Source organism: Siphateles boraxobius, unplaced genomic scaffold (assembly GCF_051911475.1).
Source record: "Siphateles boraxobius isolate OS27281-9 unplaced genomic scaffold, OSU_SipBor_1 41, whole genome shotgun sequence".
NCBI classification, from domain to species: domain Eukaryota; kingdom Metazoa; phylum Chordata; class Actinopteri; order Cypriniformes; family Leuciscidae; genus Siphateles; species Siphateles boraxobius.
In genome coordinates this window covers 11,251,575-11,276,982 of record NW_027509042.1, presented here as the reverse complement: position 1 = coordinate 11,276,982, position 25,408 = coordinate 11,251,575, and the positions used below count along the sequence as shown (strand labels likewise).

Sequence of the window (25,408 nt, the reverse complement as noted above, 5' to 3'; positions counted from 1 at the left end):
AGGCACTTTCGGTTAGTGAATCATGCCTTGAGTTCAGGCCAACCTCTTCTCAAGTGTTCCTGACACCCAGCCCGGATACATGCCCAAAGTTCCCATCACTCCTTTTTGGGAACAGGTGGTAAACTTGCAAGTGCTGCCCCGGGAGGAGGCAGACCCAGACCTTGCATTGCTGTGTCCCATTCAAATTTACATGGACCGCACGCAGAGATTCAGAAGCTCTGAGCAGCTCTTTGTTTGCTGTGGAGGTTAGCAGATGGGCAAGGCTGTCTTTCCCTTCAGAGGTTGTTCCACTGGAACAGAGGTTGTTCCACTGGATAGTGGATGCCATCGCCTTGGCGTACTCTGAGTGTTGCCTCCTCCTGAGCATTGGTGCGCAGCGCCTCTTTGGCAGATATCTCAAAAGCTGCGGGCTGGGCGACACCTAATACCCTCGTGAGATTCTACAGTCTCTGGGTGGAGCTGGTTTCTTCCTGTTTGTTGGTTCAAAGCAGTAATGTGTGGGAAGTTTGACCCGCTGTCTCACTTGCAGCATCATTCCCTTCTAAGGGTGGGGGGGTGAACTCCAGGTGAGTTCCCCACTTGCCGAACCCTGGATTCAGTTTCCTCCGACCATCTGACTCCCCAGTGATTACTCAGTGCATGCACGCTCGGTCAGCCACTGTACTGGGCTAGATGTCCCATGTGTTGTTACTCACCCTTGTTAATCCCATATATGTATTCTTCCATGGTACGACTTCCCTGTAGGTAAACCTGTGTCTTTTACTGGGCAGATATTGCTCTGCCCCGTCTCTGCGTCTAGTAGTTCCATTCCTGTCTAGGCAGGACATACCGCAGTGATCTTTCCATATGTAGCACTGCCCCACGGGTCAGTTCATATGTGTATTTTCACATGTTTTCCCTATGGATAGGATGTGGCCTCGATAACGTCCCTCTCCATTGGACTATATGTTTCCCCAGCATAATTACACTGGGGAAAAAAAGGGGAATTGAGAAATGATCTTGGTTACTGATGTAACCCTCATTTCCTGATTGTGGGAACGGAGACATTATGTCCCCCTTGCCACAACCCTGAAACACAGCTGAATGGCTGGGGCCCTCGTCTCGGCTACTCACCATGAACCTGAATGAGTGTATGAGTGCCACCATCTAAAATATCCATAAATGCGGAGTGGCTCGGCATGCAAATTCCACTCGCCAATTCCATTGCCATTTTTTCTAAAACTCAGAGGTGATTATGCCTCCCAAGTGAGACCCCATTTGTCAGTCGACATAATATATCCCTACCCTACATCAGGGAATGAGGGTTACATTAGTAACCAAGACGTTCAGAGTGCAAAACTTGCCATAAGAGGGCATTGCAACATTTCACACAAACATTTCTCCATCATTTCCCCAGGTTCAGCATAGAAATAAAAGTAAAATAATCGGTGCAATAATCAGACTCACCAAGGGGAACCAGAATTAAAATCTGATTTAGATTATGCAAATGTATCAGCATGTTTAGCAAAGGGCTTAGCCAGATACACATTTTCTATAGACCTAAGTGAAGTTTACAATGTAATTTCGGGAGGAGTGAACCCATCTAATCTTTCAATTAATTGCCGGAGCATATATAAGCAGCCACCCACCTTGCTCTGGCATCAGCTGTTTTGGCATTGCACCCCGCCAACCTCACCCACATAATTTAGGCATCTTGCTACCATACTCATCATCCAAGCATTAGTAATCCCGTTGGGGGGTATATCCAAGCTCATGAGCCATAATAGTGGAAGATTGCTGCAATCTCCTGGACAAACTAACACTTAATAACATGAGATTTTAACAGAAGCCGCTACATTTCACTCAATCAGACATCATTTCAATTTATTTATTTATTTAATTTGATTTAATTATTTAAGTGTGATCTTAATCATCAAGTGTCATGCCATTTAAATGAATGGAACTTTTTTTATGTAGGCAAACGTCAAGAATTTGTTACCTTTGTCCAGTTTCGATCTTTTCACAGCTCCCTGAAAACTATCAACAAAACGGACAACATCTGCTATTCTTACTTTGGTCAGATACGTATATGAATGACTGAGAGAGAAACCATAGACGGTAAAATAAAACAAGCTGTTCACAGTCCATTTTGAGAATGAATGGCGATCGTAGCGGACGGCGGCGCGAGCGGAAGTACACTACCCTACTTCCGGTCTCGGTCGCCATTTTGTGAAATAGGCCTATGGTGGGGAAAGACTAAAGTAGAATTAAAGTAAATTCCTATGTACACTACCAGTGGACTAGCCTACACAATTCAGATACGCAGAATTATAAACATATCTGTTTTATATCAATATTTTAATCAATATTTTCAAACAATGTAAGTTTCATAAGACTGTAAATGAAAAACGATGTAAAGAAAGTATATTTAATAGGCTACTCGATCAAAAGAGTTAACACAACTACAAGCCAAGTGTACTTTGAATATTCGAGTACAAGTATAGGCCAAATATACTTGGACTTTTCTCTCAGTATAAGTCAAGTATTCTGAAGTGTAATTTTAAGTATATTTCTGAGAAGTACATAAAGTATATTTCTGAGAAGTATATAAAATGTAGACTGAAAGTATGCTTTCTTATTTTATTATCGCTGTGTACAAGATCAGGTTCAGTTCCATGCTTATTTTATTTACTCTATAAGCTATTCCACCTGAAAGCTTGTTACTATATAAAGTTGAACATGTTAGTTTATAATACAGTGTGTAATATTATTTTTTTTTTTAAGTATTTAATAAGCTACTCAATCAAAATAGTAAACACAAGTACAAGCCAAGAATACTTACTTAATTATACTTTTAAGTATATCTCCATCAACAAATATAGGCCAAATATACTTAAACTTTTCTGTCGGTAAAAGTCAAGTATACTTAAGTGCAATTTGAAGAAGTACATAAAAAGTAGACTGAAAGTATACTTTCTTATTTTTAGTTTAAAAGAAGTATAGCAAACTTGAATAAACTTCTTTTTCGTAAGGGGTTGGCGGACTGATGTCAGCACTAAGAAAATAACAAATAATTTGGTTGTAGAGTTGGGAACTGAGCCACCAAGTATTCCCCCCAAACACACCAAACTAACTCACTGGACTTTTGATGTTGTTGGTTATTTCATTCCAACAATTATTTATAACAATTGCTTACCAGTTTTAATTGTACATACAAATACATGTTAAAGTTTTCCTTTAAGACAATAATAAACTAGACTCCTATGTAAGTATATACTTGAACATTTTTATTGCACTCGCATGGACTAACACATTATTCTGAGCTGTCTAGTTACGTAGGGCTTATTAAAATTCGCTAATGGATCCAGTGTCTATGACATGATTTCTCATGAAGTGAGAAACTCATAAACGGGTGGGAAGAGTGGTGTACAAGAAGAAATATGTAGAAGTGTGATTCTCATTTTCACATGCCAACTTTATTGGCCCAAAACACAAAGGGATTCAAGTTTGATACACAATGTCATGATCACACACACAGTGCTATATCAAGTGTTAACAAATCCTTATTATCATAGGGGGGCTTAGAGTGATTTTGTGTGTGTCCATGTGTGAGAAAATATGTCAGATGTGTCCTCGATATACATTTGTCATTATGGACACCAGAGAGTAGTAAAATGTGTTAGATAGGACTGAAAGCAATCTCATTTAGTTATAATTGGATATATAATTGAATTAAACAAAATTACATGGTGTAGCCTCAGGATGGGACATCAACAAGGCAATGCATTATTTCTGAATCAACCAAATGATGAGCAACACTCCTTTGCACATATAAAACTCTTAACCCCGGTGTAAGTGAATCTTGTGTACATTTCATTTCAATAGTCCCCTAAATCAGTTCAACCCTAAATATGTAGGATAAAGTATCTAGGAGCAATCCATGGGCCATGGTATAAATTCCTTGGATTTATTAAATTAATTTACGCTGAAAGCCTTGAAATTCAGGTTTTCTCTCACTGCTGCATGTTATGCCATTCTGCGTGTGATTCAGGGAAAGCGATGCATCATCTTTGCAAAGTTTTCAGGACCTTGGGTTAAATTTTCAATGAGGACACAAAGTCTGATGAATGCTCTGTAAATGCTTACACTTTCAATGACCACTGACCATGAGACAGACAATTAAAGTTTCTTTTCAAAATAAGGGCTGTTTGAATGGATAGAGGAAGCATTTAACCACTATTTCATCCTTGATCTAAAGACTCAAAGGTCCAGTGTTTGTGTGTGAGTATGTAGGTGGACGAGGGTTGGACGCAACCTGTCAACTACCTAGCTGAATGACATTGAGACAGAGTGCACATGAATAAAATATACCAATAATAAGTGTAAATGCCACATTTGGATATAGTAAATAGGCCTATAAGAAAAATGATGATCATGATGACGATAGTGAAGGTATTTTTTAGCTGGCAGAACAGCTAAACATGCATGTGCAGAACAAAGTCTGCACATGCATTGAAGTTTTTTGCATTCTAATCTGACAGGTAATGTTATTCACATAAAAAGTAAGTTATATGAATCAACGTTTAGTGACTGAATGAGTCCAGAAATACACTAAAAATTCAAAGAAATTACGCTATAAGAAAGGAAATGAGAGAGAAGCTCTGTGTGTGTGTTTGCGTGTTTGTGAGAGTTTATTTGCGTAAGTGAAAGATGGTAGGTGTCATTCACCATTGAGAGGCACTGACTGGACTGTAGTGTGGGTGTACTTCCAAACTGTTCTAATGCTTCACGTCTGCTTCAGCACACACATGCACACTTTCTCACAAATCCAGGAACAAATCAGTCTTAGGCGAACTAACGATTCTTACTTCCACTGACAAGTCTATCAGAATCACTTGTTTTGAGGGTAATGGAAATGTTAAGAACTGAGGGAATAATTCGTTCTCAATGCAAACAACCAGACTAAATCACTTCAAAGTCCTGTTTTCCAGCGCCACTTCTGTTGTATACAGTAAATCCGGCTTCCGAAAGACTGTAGTGCGTTGGTGTATCATCAAGAGCTTTCCTGCTTGCTGAGGAATCAAAAGAGAGAAATATGAAATTTGAAAACCTAATTAAATGTTCAGGGCTTCGTTATGCAAATGAACTTAGATTTTCCTTCTCTAAAAAAACCCCGGAGGTAAATCAAATTGAATGTAAAAAGACTAGTAAAAGCAGAATGTGTTTGTATATGTGAGTGATAGAGATAGAGTGAGAAAGGTTGTGAGAAAGAAAGAGGTGTCACTTTTTTTCTCCAGAAAAAAATAGATGGTGAGACCACTGTTGTCATGGTGACTAAATAAATTTTCTCTTATTTGTTCATTTAGTTTTCATTTTTTTCCATTAACACAACACCAAGTTCACTACTGAACTGTTTGGTATTGAGGCGTTCGATGGCAAATGCCAATCATGATTCATCTCAGTCTCACAAACACAGGTATGGAACAAAAATGAAATATATAAATCATTTGTCACACAGAAACACACTAAATAGAGATGTCAAATGTCTGCAGAACATGTTTGACATGTAGGCCTATATAACTATTTTGAAAGAATATTTCACTCAATTTCAGACTCTCCTTAGGGCAAAAGCCATCTAAGCATTCATCAATCAGGCTCCTACAGATCTTAATCAAGACATCACCTTTTCTATAGCTTACGGACAGCTTTGTCCTGATGAAGGACATATCTGAGATGGACTGAATGGAATGACCAGTATAGATGACTCATAATACCACTGGATAATAAGCACTGAACCCACAATCACACACATGTGTCCTTCTGAGTCAAAAATCTGCTAAACCTCCTCTAAATTAGTTACCAGAATACAAAGCAAAAAAACCTTGTCCATTTGCCATCGTCTGATTATATATTGGCTCGTATAGCCTACTCTTTACAAGTCAATTCGCAAAGGTTTAAACTGAATTAGACTGAATTGTATACGATTCGAATCTCAAGAGACTAAGATTAGGTGTGAGTTTGGTTGTAATGTAATTAACTGCACAAATGCGTCAAGGCTCTGGTGTGTTAATCACTTTGCGTCACTCGGATATGTTAGCATCATTATTGGTTCGTATTGGAGAGTCAGCTTGCCCAAGCTTGAGTGAGCGGAGCGCGCGAACACTACAAATAAAAGAACGCGCGCACCTGCGAGCCTTTACACAGCTCTAAAGAGAGAAGAACCTGAACATCATCCTCCTGAATACCAACTCATCTCAGTGTATTTTAAAGGTATGAATACCTCCTGTTTTATTCAATGATTTTAAATTAATGACAAAGTTGTTGGTTTGGATTGTATTGGCTAAATAAAGTTTGATGCAGGTGTCTGAAAAGCAGCGGATCTGAGGATGTCCTGCAGTTGGTCGCTCGTGCTGTTCTCTCTGTTGCTCGCGTGTCCTGGACTCACGCGCTGTGCGCTCGACTACCTATCATTCACAGTAAGTACATGTAAAATCAGCGGCTCTTATTAAAGGAAATCGTTCCGGACTGTTATATGAGATCAAAAAAAGTGAGTTTAGGGCTAGTTATCTCTTCTTCTTTTTTGCTCTTGTGAATAAAAGTCAGTAAGCTATAGCCTACTTAAAAGTTTTGCATAGCCTACTAAATCTTTTAACATTTCCACCGCAATGTCAATTAAATTGAATGGAACAAATATAGCCTATTCTGTTACAAGTATATATAGGCCTATACACAACCTTTTAACCGTTTTAGATCGGTAAGATTTTTAAATGTTTTTGAAAAAAGTCTCTTATGCACACACATGCTGCATTTATTTTATCCAAAATAGTACAAAAGTAATTTTGTGAAATATTTTTACAATTCAAAATAACTGTTTTGTAGTTGAATATATTTTAAAATATAATTTATTCATGTGATGGCAAGGCTGAACTCTCAGCATCATTAGCCCAGACTTCAGTGTCACATGATCCTTCAGAAATCATTCTAATATGCTGGTTTGCTGCTCAAGAAACATTTATTATTATTATTATCATCAATATTAAAACCAGGTTTTTTCAGGGTTCTTTGATGAATAGAAAGTTCAAAAGAACAGCATTTATCTGAAATACAAAGCTTTTGCAACATAATAAATGTCTATGCTGTCACCTTTGATCAGTTTAATGCATCCTTGCTGAATAAAAGTATTAAATTCGTTCAAATTGTTTTACTGACCCCAAACCTTTGTACAGTGTATAATTTTAAAAAAGGCTTTCTATTTCAGATAAATGCAGCTCTTTTGAACTTTCTATTCATCAAAGAATCCTGAAAACATTGATATAATAATAAATGTTTCTTGATACATAGCGAATGGAGGTGGCTAGAATGAATCCTGATTCCATTAAAACCTTAATGGTTTCTTTAATGTGATATCTGACTGTTAAATATGGGCTCAAACGGAGGTTTGGTCACGTGAACTCACAACACACACACACACACACACACACACACACACACACACACACACACACACACACACACACACACACACACACACACACACACACACACACACACACACACACACACACACGCAAACAAAATGGCTAAAACAATGTATGGGATCACAGATAAGCTACACATTATGGCCTATACCACTCACTGCTTTATTTTATTATTATAATGTTTTGTGAAATCAGCTTTCGAAGCAGTTCCCTGGCCATTTTCCTTTAGTTGTTTTTTATAGTTGTAATGATCATCACAGTTTGGAGTCTTCATGTTATTGAGTCATTCACATTAGTGAGTCAGACATTCATTTTCTGAGTTCTTGAACCATCCTGTTTGTGTGTTATGTTCAGGACAACAGCGACCCCCAGTCTGAGCGCTATGACAAACGATATGGTGATATCGATTATGACAGTTTCATTGGCCTGATGGGCAGGAGGAGTGCCGGTGAGACACAAAAAGACTAAATAAAATTTGCTTTTAATAGTTTTAAACATTCAGAAAATTGTGAATAGATCATGCAAATATGAAAATGTCATTATTTACAGACCTTCATGTTGTTCCACAGAAAAAATGAAACAACTTGAGGATGATTACATGACAGAATTGAGATTGCAATTCCTTAGAGGTCAAGGCCAAGTGTATTTAACTAATGTTGGTTTTATTATTCATTTTTATTTCACAGGAACAAATCGAGACACAATTTCACCATTTAGACGTAAGTTCCCATTTTCAGCATTATCTTGCTTCAGTGTGATCCTGATATTGATTAAAGTGAGAGGCTGATGAAAGCTTTGTTTCTTTGGTCCTTTTGTAGCTAACATGAATGACATTTTTGTTGGACTGTTGGGACGGAGAAACACTGTGTCTGGTAAGAGATTTATTAATTAATTGGTCAATATGAGTTAGCCTGAAGGTGAATGATTGTGTGGGGAATATGTAGTTGCATTAATTAATTAGTGTCTGTATTTATGTCACCATACTCAAACAAACCTTGCACAATGCAGAATAAGTGACTGCAGGACATACAAAATAGTGCAGTGAATACACTGACCTCTAGTGGCTACTATGGAGAATTATAGTAAATTAATATATTTTGTTTGTATTGGTTTGATCAGCTATTCCTGCTTGGAGAAGAGAGAGGAGAGGGAACATTTTCTTAAAGGACAGAAGGCAAAGGTGAGAATTTGTAAGTTTTGTTATATAGTACGCCTAATTATTGTACAGTTGATGAATTGCAGCTACATCAACATAGTAAAAGTTATTTTTCAGAGATTTCTGTGTAATTGAATTGATTTTTTTTTAAAGGTTTTGCTGTGGTGTATGAAGCCTTATCTCATCTGTCCAGAACTCAATGGAATTTAATCCATTTCGAAGAAAAAAAATCTTTCTTTGTAAGATAACTGAGCTGTATGACTTTTTTGTTTATTGTCAAAGTGAATTCATTCTAGTAAATTTTGTTGTTGTTGTTGTTGTTTTTATGTAGGATAAGAATTCTGACATTGAACCCCCTTAAGAGTACAGAACTGAGTAATCTCAAATCAGATACAGGATGTTTTATTTCAAGGGATGACAACAATGTGTTAATTGGACATAAGATTGATGAATATATGAGCCCCACGCTGTAAATATTCTTGCTTGTACCTTATTCATTTTAACATATGCTTATTTAAAGTGCTGTAAAACATACCCACCTTCAATTATTTATTTAGTCTATTTATAGAGAAGTCCACACAAGAAAAAACTGTTTACTGTAAAATAAGTCTTTATTTAATATGCTGGTTATTATTCCTCATTGAATTATTCTTGTCACACATTGGCCTCACACACTCTTTTATAAATTAAAGATTGCTGTGAAAGTGCTGTACAGGATTCCATTTGTACATAAAAAACCCTACAGAGAAAACAAAACAAAACACTTTTGGATTAAAGACGAGGGCAGGAAACGCATCAATTCAGAAATGCAATTTCGCTTTAAAAGATTGGAAAGGACATTTGCATCTTCCTGCTGGTTTTTGTGTTAGCACTCTGAATGGTTCTGATTCATTTATGACAAGTTGAGTTCCCTCTTCGTTATATAATCCACTTCACATCTCCCAAATTTCTATGGGCCTCCTTTATCAATGCATTTTTCCAAAACACTTTTCTCAAACAATGTAATGTCTGCAAAGAAAACTACTCCTCTTAAGATCTGCATTTCATTGATATCCAATCTGAAAAATAACAAAACAAAAGTAAACTCAAGGAAAACTGAATGTTAACAAAGGAATGTTAGCTAAAGAGCTTTTCTGAGGAAGATCATCGACATACAGTGTATAAAGCAAGTTCGAACGCTTGATAACTTCTTGTTAAAATAATAGAACTTTACCACAAAAAAACCCCTAAACAATTAGATTATACTTGAAGTAGGTGGCACAAACTTGAGTACTTATCCTCTTTAAATCAACAGAACACTGCAAACAGATCCCACCCCACACACAATATTCCTTCAACAATTAAGATACCCAGAATTCCATTAGGTTTTAAAATAAGGATAATTTTTTACCAAGAATGTATTTATGCTTGTTTGATCAATTCACAACAAAACCATTCATCAACAAATGCAAAAGTGATGAGAGTGGTCAAAACAGTGGTTTGTATAAAAATGAAACTCATTCCTAGTTCAAATAAGTTTATTCATTCAAATAAACTTTATTTGAAATCCTTCATAATTGTGGCAAGTTTCAGTTAGTGCACAGTCAAAATGTTTGCCAGTGCAGGCCAAGATTATTCTCTGTATTCTTCATTGCTGTCTTACATTACTGCCTGTATTGCAGCCTCCACTTCAACTCATGGCTTTACCATACTTGAATAGAAAGTACATTTGTGAATAATACACTTTCAGTGTGCATTCTTTTAAAAGGAAAGTTTAACAACAAAAATGTTGTCATTATCTACTCAGCCTGATGTCTTTCCAAAGGCATATAATATTTTGAAGAACATGAAGGTGAGTAAACAATGACAGAATTGTCATTTTTGGGTGAACTGTCCCTTTAAGTATAGCAAATACACACAAATAACTGAGAAATTGAGACATAAAACACACATCACAAGAAACTGAATTATTTTCACTAAGCTGCATCAATTGTAAAATCAGCACATTTAATCTCACACACAAATTGCAGTTGTAGTTGCCACACTAGCCATGTGAAACGAAGCAAAACCAGACAATCCACTTCAGTCATAATCCAATCAATTAAATAAAGCATTATGTGGTCTGAAAAATCCAATAATTCACAACCTGCATGCTTTACAGTGTGCCATACATCTACAAGACCAAAATTCCCACTAGCACGGATAAAGTGTATACTGAAGCCGTCTTATCTACTTTTTCCCTATAGACGCTCAAGAACTATTGGGCCAGCCAACAGGATGTTAATGGAGTACTAATCCGTATTCTTTCAAGGAAACTTCCAGAGAAGGTTATCAACAGACTACATCAAGACTGCGTCCTGGTTAATCTTATACTGATGTAATGTAAGGGGAAGTAGTGTGTACATACTCAAATTTGGCAAAGATATGTGACAATACTGGAACTCGAATGTTTGCAAGATATAAACACAATACAACCTGCTCTGTGTTTAAATATTGCCTAATCTCAATACAAACGCAGTGCAGGAACATATGGACATGAATGATTTCTCTGGATCAGGCACTAATTCAAGGGAATAAGCAAATGAAAGGAAAATCAAGGCCCCTTGTTCTCATGAAATTGCTGTTAAATCATACATGGTGGTGTGCTTATGATTACACAGTGCAGAGCAAAAACACGATTCATATTTTTATATATGTGTAATAAAAAAGAAAAACACAACTGAATGCCAAATATAACAAATGCAGAGGCAGTCTTTCTTATCCCAAGTTATTATACTGTTAAGGCAGACTCATAGGCTAAATGAATCCCATCTCAAGAACCGCATACTCTGGCTCTACATGTATTAACCTTCATTACAGACAATTATGCACTGTTAGCGTTGGAGTTATATTTAAACATTCACATAAAAATGCATTGAGAGAACACCCGCTCAAACTGTACCAGTTAATTTAATCACACAAACATGTCATGCACACATTTCTGTGGCACAATATAGGATACAATTAAAGTCATCATCCAAATAAAAACGTAAAGCCACCCCCCCTACCCGAAAAAAAAGACTTATTTTGGAAGAAGATTTTAAATGTTTTTTTTGTTGTTGTTTAAAAAATCCTATGCAAAAAGCGGCTAAGATTTTTCATTAAGTTCAGGGGATTGTTTTACTCCTTCCTGTACTTCTACCCCCTGCTTTTGCTCCGAGTCTCCAGTTTCCATTTTGTCTGGGACATGGGCATTGAAGTCTTGTATGACATTGGGTTCAGAGGGCTGATAGCGGTATTTGTAGCCAAAGGCACGCAAGTGGTAAGTGTAGTATTCCAGCAGGTACATGTGTGACGCATCCATATAGTGGAAAGAAACAGCCAGGTCTGAGCAACACTGTGGACCCTGAAAGAGATAGAGAATTATGCAGATGAATATAGGAATATATAAATATTCATTTATTTGTTTTTTTTGTGAAACACAAATGACAATGGACTGGTCACTCTTTTTCATGCAGTTCTAATGAATGGGGGCTGCAGCTTTCAAGATGATTGAAAAAAGCACCATAACATTATTATAAAAGTGGTCCAGACAATTATGAACCAGATTGCTCAGTCCCACTTGCCATCATGCATTTGGCAGATGCTTTTATTCAAAGCAATATACAAGAGAAGTTGCAGCAGTTACCAGACAACTGGATTGGAAGATTTTTAGTGAATACAGACTTCAGTCAGTTCTCAGAAGACTTATAGATCACCATTCAAATGGACTTCTTTCGTGGTACTTTTACACCCTTTTAAAAGCTAGAAAAAGTTCCCAATTCATTGTAATGGAACGGAGCCCATTTAAGAACGCATATTACGCAAATAATCTTCTGTGTTCAACGGAAAAAGAAAATTGAAAACAAAAATTAGATGAGTTTGGAATGACATCAGTCTGAGTAAACAATGCATTTTTTCCCCTTTGTATTCCACAAAAGAAAAAAGTTTTCAGAAAACATTGGAGTTAGTTAGATAATCAGTGTTTTTTTTTTTTTTAACTATTAGTTATTAGTTATTTGGGTGGTGATGGCGCAGTGGATAAGACACATTCCTTTGGTGTGAGAGACCCGGGTTCGCATCCACTGTGAGACACCAATGTGTCCCTGAGCCGGACATTTAACCCTTAGTTGCTCCAGAGGCGTGCGGCCTCTGACATATATAGCAATTGTAAGTCGCTTTGGATAAAAGCGTCAGCTAAATGAATAAATGTAAATGTAAGCTAGTCTTTTCTTGTGTTTAATATCTTCATGCAGCAGTGCTTAAAGTAACGTGGTGACAGCACAGATTTACTCACTAGACTATGATCTTTGCCAAAACAAACTCGCGCTCAATTGGGCCAAGGACACAAAGACATAGTCAATGTTGGTCTGTGTCATTTATTTGAACAGGATGTATGTAAAGGGTCACAATTACACCTTCAGGGTGAGTTAAACGAAAACGTTGACAGACTGAAGACTTTTTCATCTTTGCTTCCCTGTCTACATATGTATACATATATATACATATGTATACATGCATCTTAACAGAAACTTCAAAAGAGACTGATCTGAAACACAAAATTGCACTGTAAAGAATGCAGCGACATCTTTTTTCATATTGTGTCGTACAACCAAGATAAACAGATAATGGGGAAAAATGTAGGGCAGGATCTTGGTTATATTCATCGGTAGTAGATTGGATGGAGGCAGATCTGAACTTGCAGTCGATTGTAAGAAAGGGTCGGGGTTTAAGTGGACTAAATGATTGGAGAAGTCTGGCATACATCACCAGAGAAAAGTCTGCCATTTCACTGGAAGATCAAGGAATGACATATTGATTAAAATAAACATGTTTTCACTGAATTCAGACTCACCTGCACAATGGGGTAATAACAGTAGTTCCAATACCAGAAAGTCTTGGGAAATGTGCCAGTGAGATGGGACTCGGGTACGAAAGGATGGAATGTCTCTCTTTGTATGGTGTCTCGGGAGTCTCCTGCCACAACACCTACCTTCTCTAAACACTGACCCATAGCTAAGTCCTCCACTGAGCTAGTGTGAGTGCAGACTTTGGTGCGAAAGCCCTCCACAAACCTCCTCAGAGCTTCTTTGCTGAGCACGTAGCCAGCGCCGCCACTCATGTAGCCCTGTTTTACGTACGGCTTAAACCGCCGCCCAAAATACACAGGGTCCTCTGGAGAGTGGCTGGCCAGAATCCAGCGCAGGTTGTCGACGATTACGTAAGTGTCATCATCCGCTTTAAGGAACCAGTCCGCCTCGTCCCCATGCTTCTCCATGACATAATGGAAAGCACGAATGGTTTTCCAGTACAGCTGATCCCGACCTTCTTTGGTGTTTAGGCCAACCGTTGGAAAATCGGGGTTATCCACAGAGCTTATGAAGACCACAATGTTGCAGTGGCGACTCCATGTGGCTTTCACATGTCGAGCTTTTTTCTCAAGGTTATTAGGGCCAGTCATAACCCAACACAGAATGCGTACACGCTTATAGAGAGCATCAGCCAGTTTGCCATCCTCACCTACAAGAGACAGTCCAAGATTACTCAGAAAAATACATGAAATTAATGAAAATCAAATTCTACAAAGTAGCAAATTAATGATACTAAAAATTCATTTGTCAGACTGCAGCTCAACCGTGCATGCTAAATAAAATGTGAATAAATCATTTAGGCTTAACTAAGAATAAATAGCTTAAATTATATCTGTTCACCATATAAAGTGATCGTGTCTCTTCAGAAGACTTGGATTAAGCTACTCGATTTATATGGATCACGTAGTTTACACTGTTTTTAATAACTTTATGAAGCGTACATTTTTTATTGCATGGACTTTAATGGAGCAACAAAAATATCTCAGGTTTCATTTAAATATCTTCAGTTCAGTTGTATTTTTCGATGATGAACAAAAGTCATGAACAAAGGTGTGGCAATTATGACAAAATGTAATTTTTTTGGGTGAACTAACCCTACTATTAAAACTAGAAACTAGAAAAAGCAAAACAGGTTTTAAAAATGTTGAAGAAATTGAAGAAAATTGTTTTATATAAACAATATCATTTATATTCAATAAAGAATATCATCATCTACTTAACGGGATAGTTCACCCAAAAATGAAAATTCTGTCAGTATTTACTCACCCTCATGTTGTTCCAACCTCGTAAGACCTTCGTTCATCTTCGGAGCACGAATTAAGATATTTTTGATGAAATCTGAGAGCTGGATTACTCCTACATAGGCTTCTAAGGGATTGACACTTGCCAGAAAGTGTTTAAAGACATCGTTAAAATAGTCCAAGTGACTAAAGTGGCTCAATCTTAAGTTTATCAAGCGACGAGAATACTTTTTGTGCGCAAAAACAAACATAAATAACAACTTTATTTCAACTATTCATTTCCTTCTCTGTGGGCCTCTAGTCAGTTAACGTAGTGTGATAGCGTAGAGCAAACGTACAACAAAAGAAGCTTATGCTATTACACTAGTGAACTGACTATTTTTCATCCATTTTGTTCGGTTAGCTCTGCTGGTTGATGTCGTTGTACAGAAAGAATGTTGTGACAGTTGGTCGTGTGATATTTGTCCCGCCCCTCCTCCACTGTGATTGGACGGCTGTGTAAAAAGTGACAGTGATGAGCGCAGCGTTTTACCCAAAGTTGAACATGTTTCAACTCTCGGCGACCAGTAAAAAACGCAGAACGCTCAGCACTTGAACGTTAAATACACGCTCAGCGCCTCGTTACGCTCATGGCGTTTAAAAAACGCGGTGCTCCCATTGAAAACAATTGGAATTTTACGCCAGGTGCGTGAAAAAACGCTTTGGTGGACACACGGCCTTAAGAAGCCTATAGAGGAGTAATCCAGATGTCAGATTTAATCAAAAATATCTTAATTCGTGCTCCGAAGATGAACGAAGGCCTTACGGGGTTGTAACAACATGAGGGTGAGTAAATACTGACAGAATTTTCATTTTTGGGTGAACTATCCCTTTAAATGCTGTCAACTACTCATACATACATACAATATAGAGTCAGCATATGAGAGTCCATTTCTTTACACTTTACCAAGGACAAAACATTAGACAAGCCCAAAATCAGAGCAAAGTCCATCTCTCCAAGGAGAACTCACAAATACACAAACATATGCCCAAAAATAGTTTCTCACAAAGAGGGCTTCACTCAAATGGAACAGGTTAACTCTTACTTCAATTGACCTATGGCTAAGCCACGCCCCCAAACGCGATGAGCCAATCACAGTGCGCATAGCTACCCCAATACACTCGGACATTCTCTGCTTTCTCGTTCATTGAAATGCATTGCAGTTAGTCAGTTTTCATTCGTTTTTATGTTTTTTCTTGTCATTTTAATTTTAAAATGGACAAACGGTGTGAATGGGGTACACGCAACTGAGACACTAGGTATCACGAGAGGCTGGGCGATGGTGTGATTTTTTACCCTTTCCCAAGTCACATCTCAACCGAGATAAGTGTCTGGATTAAGTTATGCGGTAGACCACAACACCAACTAAACGTGGATTAATTAAACAAGGATGTCTACATCTATTCTGAGATAAGTCAACAACGTATTTGAACGTTATCTTTAACATCTCTACAGTAACGTTAGCCTAAGGCTGTGTGTCCACCAAAGCGTTTTTTCACGCAGCTGGCGTAAAATTCCAATTGTTTTCAATTGGAGCGCCGCTGAGCGGCCGGCGTTTTTTACTGGTCGCCGAGAATTGAAACATGTTCAACTTTGGGTAAAACGCTGCGCTCATCACTGTCACTTTTTACACAGCCGTCCAATCACAGTGGAGGGGGGGCGGGACAAATACCACATCGACCAACTGTCACAACATTCTTTCTGTACAACAACGTCAACCAGTAGAGCTAAACGAACAAAATGGATAAAAAAATTTATTTGTAGTATGAAACAAATTATCTGCGAAATCAGTTACAAGTAAACTGTGCTGCGGATATTCTGTATCATAGCAACGAAGCGTCTCAACTGAAAAAACGCAGTGCTGCTAAAACGCTCTCAAGCGCCCACAGCTAGGCGTTTTCAGCCGGCTATAAACGCTTTGGTGGACACACGGCCTAACATTAGAAAACGTTAACGTTAGCTTCTTACTGCGTTGTACATCATGTCACTTAGCTTCATTAACTTATCTGTAAATAACCGAGATAACAAATTTTAGCAATGTTGTGCTGAATGATTCATGTAAATACTGTAGCACCAAACTAATGGAGAGGTACTCTTGGTAAAGATGGTGAAAAGGCTTGTCTTGGAAACGTATGCAACTTAGACCTGTACATATTTATGTCTGATCATGAACCATTAATTACATATTGAAGCACAAAATTTTAGATAACTTTCTACCAAAATATAATCTATTTAATCTTTCTGTTTCCAAAAATCATCAATTTCCTCCTGTGAAATGTCTCCTACTGTGACGGCTTCCATAGCGCCTGTCACTGAATGTTGACTGTTTGTCCGAGTGAGTGGAGGGGGCGTGGCTTAGCCATAGGTCAATTGTAATACCAGAGTGTGAAGCTATATCAACAAATCATATCAATAAAAGGGTGTAATAAAGCTCAAGTACTGCGTACATCACCTGGCTCTACCGGTCTAACACACCTCTTCTGGGAATGCCTTCATTGTGCTATTACAATAATAACTACAACAAAAAATTTTTTTTATAAATTCAATGTGTATGACTGTCAAGCTGGGAGCAATTTTTATTTTCTGGTTGGCAATGAAACAATGCAAAACAAGTTAAACGGCACCTATTATGCCCCTTTTCACAAGATTTAAAATAAGTATCTGATGTCCTCAGAGTCTGTATGTGAAGTTTAAACTTAAAATACCCAACAGATCATTTTAAAGCACGTTTAAATTGTCACTTTTTGGGACTAAGAAAAAACATGCCGTTTTTCTGCATGTAAAAGTACGTCACACTGCCCCGAATCTGAGAACTTGTTCTGAGACAGTGCTTATGATTTATGGGTATTTAAAAAAAACCCAAAAAACACTGGATGGATTTTTATATTTATAGGGTGGTTGTGAACACACATTTATGTTCAAACGCCATGTAAAAAAAATTGCACAATAGGTGTCCTTTAAACAACTTATACAGGTGAAATGAGAGAGCAGAAGAAATGTCATTAATTCAGTGCCTTTACGTTGTTCCAGTTAGATAAACAGATACACCTTAGAATGTAAATTTACACAAATTACAATGATAAATCATTATTTAAATTAACGTTAGATTTAATAGGTAATATTTTAGGTCTTGTTTTGGATTCTACTTTTACTTTTAAAAAACATATTAAGAAAGTTTGCAGCAAGCTAAAATACAGTTTGTCTGGTTTTAGACATATTAGAAATGCATTGACTCATGATGCTGCAAAAATTTACCTGGAGGCAATGATAATTCCTCATATTAATTACTGTATTTCTTGTTGGTCACAGACGAGTGAAACAACAATAAAACCTTTAAAATCTTTATATAATCAAGCTGTAAAAGTATTAGATAAAAAACCACTGAGATATCATCACTGTCTGGTTTTGGGAAAATACAGTATGTTAAACTTTGATAATATAATTGTGTATGCCAATGTGCGATTAGTTTTTAAAAATTTGAATAATATAGCGCCTCCTCCCCTGAAAACATTTGTACAGTTTTGTTCAGAACAGATGACTAGGAGCACCAGGTCAACAAGTTGCAATGATTGCAGGCTGCCTAAACGTAGCTCGGCCTTTGCACAGACAGCCTTCTCATTCAAGGGCATTAAAGAATGGAACAAACTCCCACAGAGTCTAAAACTTACTTTTGACCTGAAGATTTTTTCTCGTAATACAAGGAAAGTGCTATTGGACAACCAGTTGTGCCAGCATAGATAATTGTGTATGTAAATATGACTTTTTAGTGAGGTTTTATTGTAGTAATATTGGTATGATTTAGTTAGACTGATGATTGTAATGGGGAATGGTTGAATGCTAGCTGTATTTGAGTGACTAATTATTATATTTTATATTGTATATTTTGTATTGCAACTTACCTGCTCGGGGACTGCAGATGGAAACTAGCTTAAGCTAAATCTGGTGCAAAGCATCTTTAATTAATGTTTTTTTGCACATTGTCCCTGTTGAAATAAATAAAAAATAAAAAATAAAAAAAATACTGCAGTGGCATATAACCAATCGTATGACAGGGTGTGCAAATGTTGCTCACAATACGTTCCTCACTGGCTAATCATTTAATTACATTTATTATTTAATAATCAAATATAACGAGTAATAGATTCAAAGTATCACCAATGCCGCCTCGGATGCGTGTTATTCAGAAGGTACTCCTGTTGTGGACACGCTCTTCCTGGAACAATGCGGCAACTGAACCCAATGAATTCACAACTTTGTATTACCACGGGTGTATTACCATTCATTATCTTAAATGAACGTCAAGAGTAAACGAGAAAATTAAATGCACGTAAGATCCTGTCATCAGCGACAGATCTTAAAGGGACAGCAGCCAATTATGTCTGTCAGTAAAGTTAACCAAAGAACAAAGGCGAATTGAGTAAATTACTCACTGATCTTGTCTAAAGAACGTTTGTAGCTTTAATAAGAATTATTCTATATTTAATTTATAATTTATGCAGTGCAGACTATTTGATAACCTTATTCAATTTTCTGAATATTTCGTACCTGACAGGAAGCGCACAGGTAAATATGACATTTATTATGGGTTTATGGGAGAATTGTTTAAAGTTCACTTAAATTAAAAGTTGTTAATTTTTGAAGCCTAATAAATGTTTCAAATTTGGGGGAGGGGGGATCCTTTTCATCAAAACATCAGTAGCTATATTAATATCAGTGATACTGAGCTTCATTCATAAAAAGAAGCTATTATTTAAAATATACTGTCTTTATATTGTTTTTACATTACAATGGAAATTGGGTTCATTTAATTTCAATTTTATTTCCACACAAAACATTAATGGTGAACATTTTTGACTTTATAAAATGATTCTATCAAGTCTTGGCAATCGGCCCCTATAGAGTGCCAAAGTTATGACGTCACTTTGTAGGCCAAAACACGGTAGTGAGTTAGCATTTTAGCACTTCCGGTTCCATCGCCCTAAAGTCTATGGGTTTTTTGCTAAATCGCCTGAAATAAGGTCTGTGGTTAACAAAGGCTCTAAATATTTTCACGTTTTGATCTGTGACATAAAACACACCAGTTATAACTAGGGCTGGGTATCGTAACAATATTTTTCCGATACCGATACAAATACCTTGACTTCGATACCGGTTCCTGATCGATACTTTTTTCGATACCAATTTTATGAAACCAGTTTTAACAATATAACATTACCTAAAAAAAACTTTTATTTTTTCAGTCAGTTTGTTGACTTTTTTGCACATATTTTGAGTATGTAAAAAAGCACCAATGCTAAAGTTTTCTGTTTCCTAATCATTTAACAACATGTATTCTTTACTTCAATTAGCCCATTTTTCTTAATGCATTGTTTAACAATGAAACTGAATGAAAATGAATTGAAATGCATTACACACAGTTACCTCTGATAACAGATCACTCTAAATTGTAATTTAGACACATGCATTTTCTGTAAAGCTACTTTGAAACCATATGTATTGTGAAAAATGCTATAATAAATGTGAATTGAATTAAATATAGGCTACTGGGCGGCGGGATGCCTCGCGCTCAGCACACATGAAGCTTGCCGCAAAGCACTGGCGAAAGTAGCCTAATGATTATGGATGTGTCGGGAAACGATAGCAAGGAGATATTTTAATTGTTTATTAGTGAACAAGTGTTTACATTGTGTTGGCGGCAAAGATGATTATTGCGATGCTGACTCGTCATTCCTGCAGTAGTGAACGCGTGCGCGCTCCTATATGGATTAGGTAATCAAACTATTTATTTCAAGGGTTAGGTATTTATTTCAAAATAGATATATTTTGACCGTATATAGGACTATTCCTCATGTCTGTGAGGCAAGTATCCTATACGCTGAGTTTCGGTTCATTTATGACGCGCTCCAGTTCTTGCAGTCGAAGACGGAAAAAAATTCTACTCTCAAGTGTATTCTGTGCGCTTTTAAGTGCCTTATGATTTACCGTGTTGCCTTCTGACATAGGTAGGTACACTTTTGATCATTTCCACATATTTTCTATCTATCTGGGTTGGGACGCTTACACACACACACTACAGCCTCACGTGCAACGAGCCACGTCTCTACTCTAGGCAGCCGCGTAAACTAGTGTTTTTCCGCCACAGCCAATCATGCTGCATGCTTATTGTTTCACTGACGTTGACGAGATTAACCACTTAGGAAACTTGGTACCGAAAAGCAAGACATGTTTCGATTCTTGGTAGTATCGAGGCAATTCGGTCGGTACCTAAAAAATACCGAACTCGGTACCCAGCCCTAGTTATAACCTGCTTGTGGTTTTTTAAACTTTATTGTGTCTGCTTGTGGTTTTTTAAACTTTATATAGGCTTCAAAATTTATAAATTTTGGATTAACTTGTAAAGATTATCTTGATAGACAAAAACTTGTAAGGGTCACAACTCTTTGTTGAACACAGATCTTATTTTTTGCGATTTTCCAAAAGTCTATGGGAAAAAATGCATAGCTTTTCGATCGAGGGAACCCATGCGCCGCTAACTTCCGAGATGTCCTACAAAGTGACGTCATAACTTCGGCACTCTGTTAAACAATAAAAAAGTAAGAAATCTTTTTGTTATACATAGTAGCCTACTTTTATTTTTGGCAGAATTTATCATTATAATCAACTTAATTATTTCATGGATTTTGTATCACCATAGTCCCTAAATGTATGTAAATGTAGGAAATGGGATTCAAATCGAAAAACAATTCCCCCTTTTTGTGTCCCCCCCCACTTTTCAAACCAAAGGTACACCCTTGACAATATTGTTCTCTTTATAATGTTATGTAATATGATAGTCCCAATCATAGTTATTAAATATGCTTAAAAGGGAAAAAAATGAAGATATGACATTGTGGTATTCACGTTACAGATCACATAGAAACTCACCTCATGTTGTTCCAAACCTGTATGACTTGACTTTCTACCGTTCACATTATTTGCGTCTTTTTTTTTTTTTGCAATACGCAGTAGCCTAAATCCTGACTGATGCAGTCATTCTGCCTATTAGCACAACTTTTTTAAAGTTTCACATAGGCCTACAGGTTTGAATAGTTTTTGATTTAATTTAATACAGTTTCACTTTATGGGTACATAGTTTCTACTATATTCTGTATATTATTTCTATTATACTACCATGCATTTTGAATATTATAAAATAATTGTTTTTATTTGCAATATCTCAGTTAGTTCTACAGTGTATTTACCTGTATGGTGCGGATGATTGAGGTTGAATAGAGCCGACCTCTCCTTTTTCCAGTTCTTGTTTTCCTCTGCTATCATCTCCAACAGGCTTTTCACGTGGGCCTCGTTCTCACGAGACCCCAAGTTCCGCGTGAACCCAACTTGACTCAGAAGCAAGTACAGGCTGCACGTGCCCACCAAAAAGCCCACGTAGAACGCGGAGCGCGCACCGAGAGCTTTCATTGCGAGCTCTAGAGACTCTCACCTTAGTGTGACTATTAGACAGAGACACAAGAAAGACTACACTGAGCAGAGGATGACGTAGTATTTATCACACCGATCATCTGGTTATGTTTTAAAATCAGACCTCTTTAACCCAAAAAACCCCCCGAAAATAAACCAGATGAAGGCGAGTATAGTCCGCTTGACAGGAGGTCCGCGTTCGATATGACAGATTAAACAACGTTAGCGATAGAGCAACATACGTCATCATACCAGGATACAACTACTGACAAATTCTACTGGATTCAAATTAACTTAAGAAAATTACTACTTGTGTAGGCAAGACTATCAGATGTAAAACCATTACCATCTAGAAAATAATCAATACTTAAGACAAATTTAAGTTAAATATATGAATCGTTTACTAGCACTGTAGAAAGAGGGGATAGCAAACTTCAAATAGGGCCGCAAAATAACACATTAAATACGTTATAATAGCTGTTAAAAATGTAATCGTAATTCAACACGTAGACTGACATCATCAACTGTTGTTTTTGTTATTTTTGAAAGAACACAGCTTTTGTAAACACGAAATTAATCAAAGTTTTTTTTAAAATTTAAAGTTTTTATATATATATATATATATATATATAAGTTAATAAAAAGTTTTAAAAACAAGTAACTGTTAGCTATGTCATGATTACAGCAGAAGTAGCCTTCCATAGGAAATAGCTTACCCTACATGCGGAACAATAAGGTAGAAAGAAACAATGTCACAATCTTACCAGACAGCTGATTTCCTCCATAACTGAAGTGGGGGGAAAAACGGCAATATTCGGCTCCGGTGCCTTCCAGTCCAATTCAGAGAGCTAGCATAACAAAGCTATGGTTTTCAACTAAAATGCAATAAATTTGGCAGCCTAACCAAGAACATCGGCTCAAAAATCACGTCCTGCGTATTTTCTGCCACATGCAAATTTGGGTTGGTAGATAATAATTACGCTTTACTTGAAGCTAACTAGCAACGTGCTTCCTATGTTCCCCAAGTAAAGCCGAGAGGTAAGGGGGCGGTTCAATTCCGTATTTTAATTAGCCAGTCTCTTTAAGAGCTACTCTCTGTCAGTCTGTGTTTTGTGGACAGTGACACACACTCATCCCACTAAATTGTGTTGCTTTTATTTGAAAAAAGAAACTAAATCTTTTCAAATACACCATTCTAGAAAAGTTAAACGCTTGTTCAACTGCGAACTGTGAACTGGTCGCGTCACAACCGCGGAAGCGCATTTGATTGGATGGATCGCCTGTCGATCTTGGGCTTGAACGATTATGTCATTTGAACGGAGGGTTATGATTGGGCCACATGGAACACGATAACTTTCAGCCGTAGGCAGTCTATAAGGTTTTAGCGTTCTCTCTCCAAAGAGTATAGAACAGGGATGGGCAACTCCAGTCCTCGAGGGCCACTGTCCTCTGTGATAAAATCCAAACTGAATGATGACAACAGAATACAATCACTAGAACTAGTGATCATCAAATCTCTTTTAACAGTTTATTTCACAGACTTAGACAAGTTTTCTACTTTTTTCCCCACAAAACCTTTAGTATTAGCAATGCAAACACTGAATTAATACCAACATATAAAAGTAAAGGACATGCTATATCAGATAATTGGGAATGTTGGACAATATTTATATATAACAGCAATAGAATAGCTTTACAGTCAACTTTTTTGTGTTTGTTTTTTTGCAGTAGCTACTATCTTATATTAATGACCACTAGGTAAACAAAACAAAAACACAGCCACTGTCCATCATGTTCTATAAGATCATCATGTTTGTAGAATGATCCAGGGGATCAGGGCCGGATTCAGCCAGCCCCACTAGGGGGTGCAGGTAGAATATCAGGGGGGGCAAGTCATTTAACGGAACATTTAAATTTTACAAATATAGTGATTTGATTTATATTGTGATATACATCGATATGGCCAGAAATGAAAAAATATATTGTGAAATGAAAAAATCCTACATCGCCCAGCTCTAATCTATCAGCTCAAAGCTATCAGCTATCAGCATTTGATTGGTCTTATAGGTTTTATGCTGGATGCCCTTCCTGACACTACCCTCTGCATTTACCCGGGCTTGGGACCGGCACAAATAGGACACTGGCTTGTGCCCTGTTGAGGCTGCATTTATCTTTTTTTTTTTTTTTTTATCTGTCTGTCTGTCTTGTCTGTCCTTTCGTTTTTTATTTCAATCTTGTTTTTTTTTTTGTTTTTTTTTTGTTTTTTCATTTTCTTTAGCTCTGTACACAGCATGGCTTATATCAGTCATTATAGCATCAGTCGTCTGCTTTTCTGTGCAAAAGTCCTAACAAATGCGTCCATATCTAGACCTGTTGTTATGGCCTTCTCGTGAGCAAGAATAACTAAATTTCTTTTTCTCTCATGTAGCATAGTGCGGCGGAAGGGGGTAAGAACACGAGACAAAGTGGAGAAAGAGGTCTCGCATGATGCAGATGATATTCCAATCACAAGGCATTCTTATACCCGTGTGGATATGTGCAAATGGTGGAGAGGTCTACAAACTCTACGTTCACATCATCATTAGTCTTTTTGAAATTATTTTTCCAACATAATTTTTGCGACAAGAATCTCATTGGAAAGTTTGTCACTGTCACAGTGTGTCTGCGTGCTCCGCCCTGCAGTGACTGACTGAGACGTGAAGCTCAGCAGGTTCATCACAAGCCGGAGAAGCGGCCACGCCCTCCCTATGCATGTACCAATCAGTAGCTACTTTGAATGAGGGATAGAGAGCAGAGAGCGCTCACTCTGACCATTTTTCTTGAAATCTTTTTTAAATTTGGGATCTTTGCATGCCATCACGTTTGGGGGGGGGGGTATGTCTGCCAATGTATGTCTGCTGCCTATATGAGAATATATGAAAAATTCATATATATAAAACACATAGACATATATGAAACAATATAGCAAAAATGGCTGTTTACATGTAAGTGACATATATTTTCCCATATGCACATACATGTTAAGTATATGTAGCCTAAGATGCATATATGTAGGATATATGCATGTACTTATTTCAATGCATCAGTATCACATCCATGTATGTTTACATACATTTATTAAATATGTGGGAAACAAATATGTAGCCTATGTCACATATTTATACTTAATGTTGTCCATATATGCG

The 25,408-nt window shown here is 37.1% G+C and overlaps 2 protein-coding genes across 2 annotated transcripts; one reads left to right on the top strand and one right to left on the bottom strand.

Moving 5' to 3' along the window:
• Positions 1-6,096: 6,096 nt before the first annotated feature.
• Positions 6,097-9,154, top strand: tac3b (tachykinin precursor 3b). Its single transcript, XM_077198377.1, has 7 exons — positions 6,097-6,249; positions 6,340-6,455; positions 7,812-7,905; positions 8,144-8,176; positions 8,276-8,329; positions 8,577-8,637; positions 8,767-9,154. Exons 2-7 carry the CDS (start codon positions 6,366-6,368, stop codon positions 8,783-8,785), a joined length of 351 nt encoding a protein of 116 aa, XP_077054492.1. The 5' UTR covers positions 6,097-6,249; positions 6,340-6,365; the 3' UTR covers positions 8,786-9,154.
• A 51-nt stretch (positions 9,155-9,205) lies between these two features.
• c1galt1lb (core 1 synthase, glycoprotein-N-acetylgalactosamine 3-beta-galactosyltransferase 1, like b) lies at positions 9,206-23,484 on the bottom strand. Its single transcript, XM_077198376.1, has 4 exons — positions 22,988-23,484; positions 22,004-22,255; positions 13,466-14,130; positions 9,206-11,977 (listed from the first exon to the last, which is right to left on the bottom strand). The coding sequence occupies exons 2-4, from the start codon at positions 22,221-22,223 to the stop codon at positions 11,720-11,722; spliced, it is 1,143 nt and encodes a 380-aa protein (XP_077054491.1). The 5' UTR covers positions 22,224-22,255; positions 22,988-23,484; the 3' UTR covers positions 9,206-11,719.
• Between the last annotated feature and the right edge of the window lie 1,924 nt (positions 23,485-25,408).

What these genes read in the sequence shown, in the direction of transcription:
- tac3b (XM_077198377.1), top strand. Translation starts at nt 6,366, where the DNA reads ATGTCCTGCAGTTGGTCGCTCGTGCTGTTCTCTCTGTTGCTCGCGTGT. An exon ending in TCGACTACCTATCATTCACA is followed by an intron (nt 6,456 to 7,811) that starts GTAAGTACATGT and finishes TGTTATGTTCAG; the next exon opens with GACAACAGCGACCCCCAGTC. An exon ending in GATGGGCAGGAGGAGTGCCG is followed by an intron (nt 7,906 to 8,143) that starts GTGAGACACAAA and finishes TTTATTTCACAG; the next exon opens with GAACAAATCGAGACACAATT.
- c1galt1lb (XM_077198376.1), bottom strand. Translation starts at nt 22,223, where the DNA reads ATGAAAGCTCTCGGTGCGCGCTCCGCGTTCTACGTGGGCTTTTTGGTG. An exon ending in CAATCATCCGCACCATACAG is followed by an intron (nt 14,131 to 22,003) that starts GTAAATACACTG and finishes TGTCTCTTGTAG; the next exon opens with GTGAGGATGGCAAACTGGCT. An exon ending in GTTATTACCCCATTGTGCAG is followed by an intron (nt 11,978 to 13,465) that starts GTGAGTCTGAAT and finishes TATCTCTTTCAG; the next exon opens with GGTCCACAGTGTTGCTCAGA.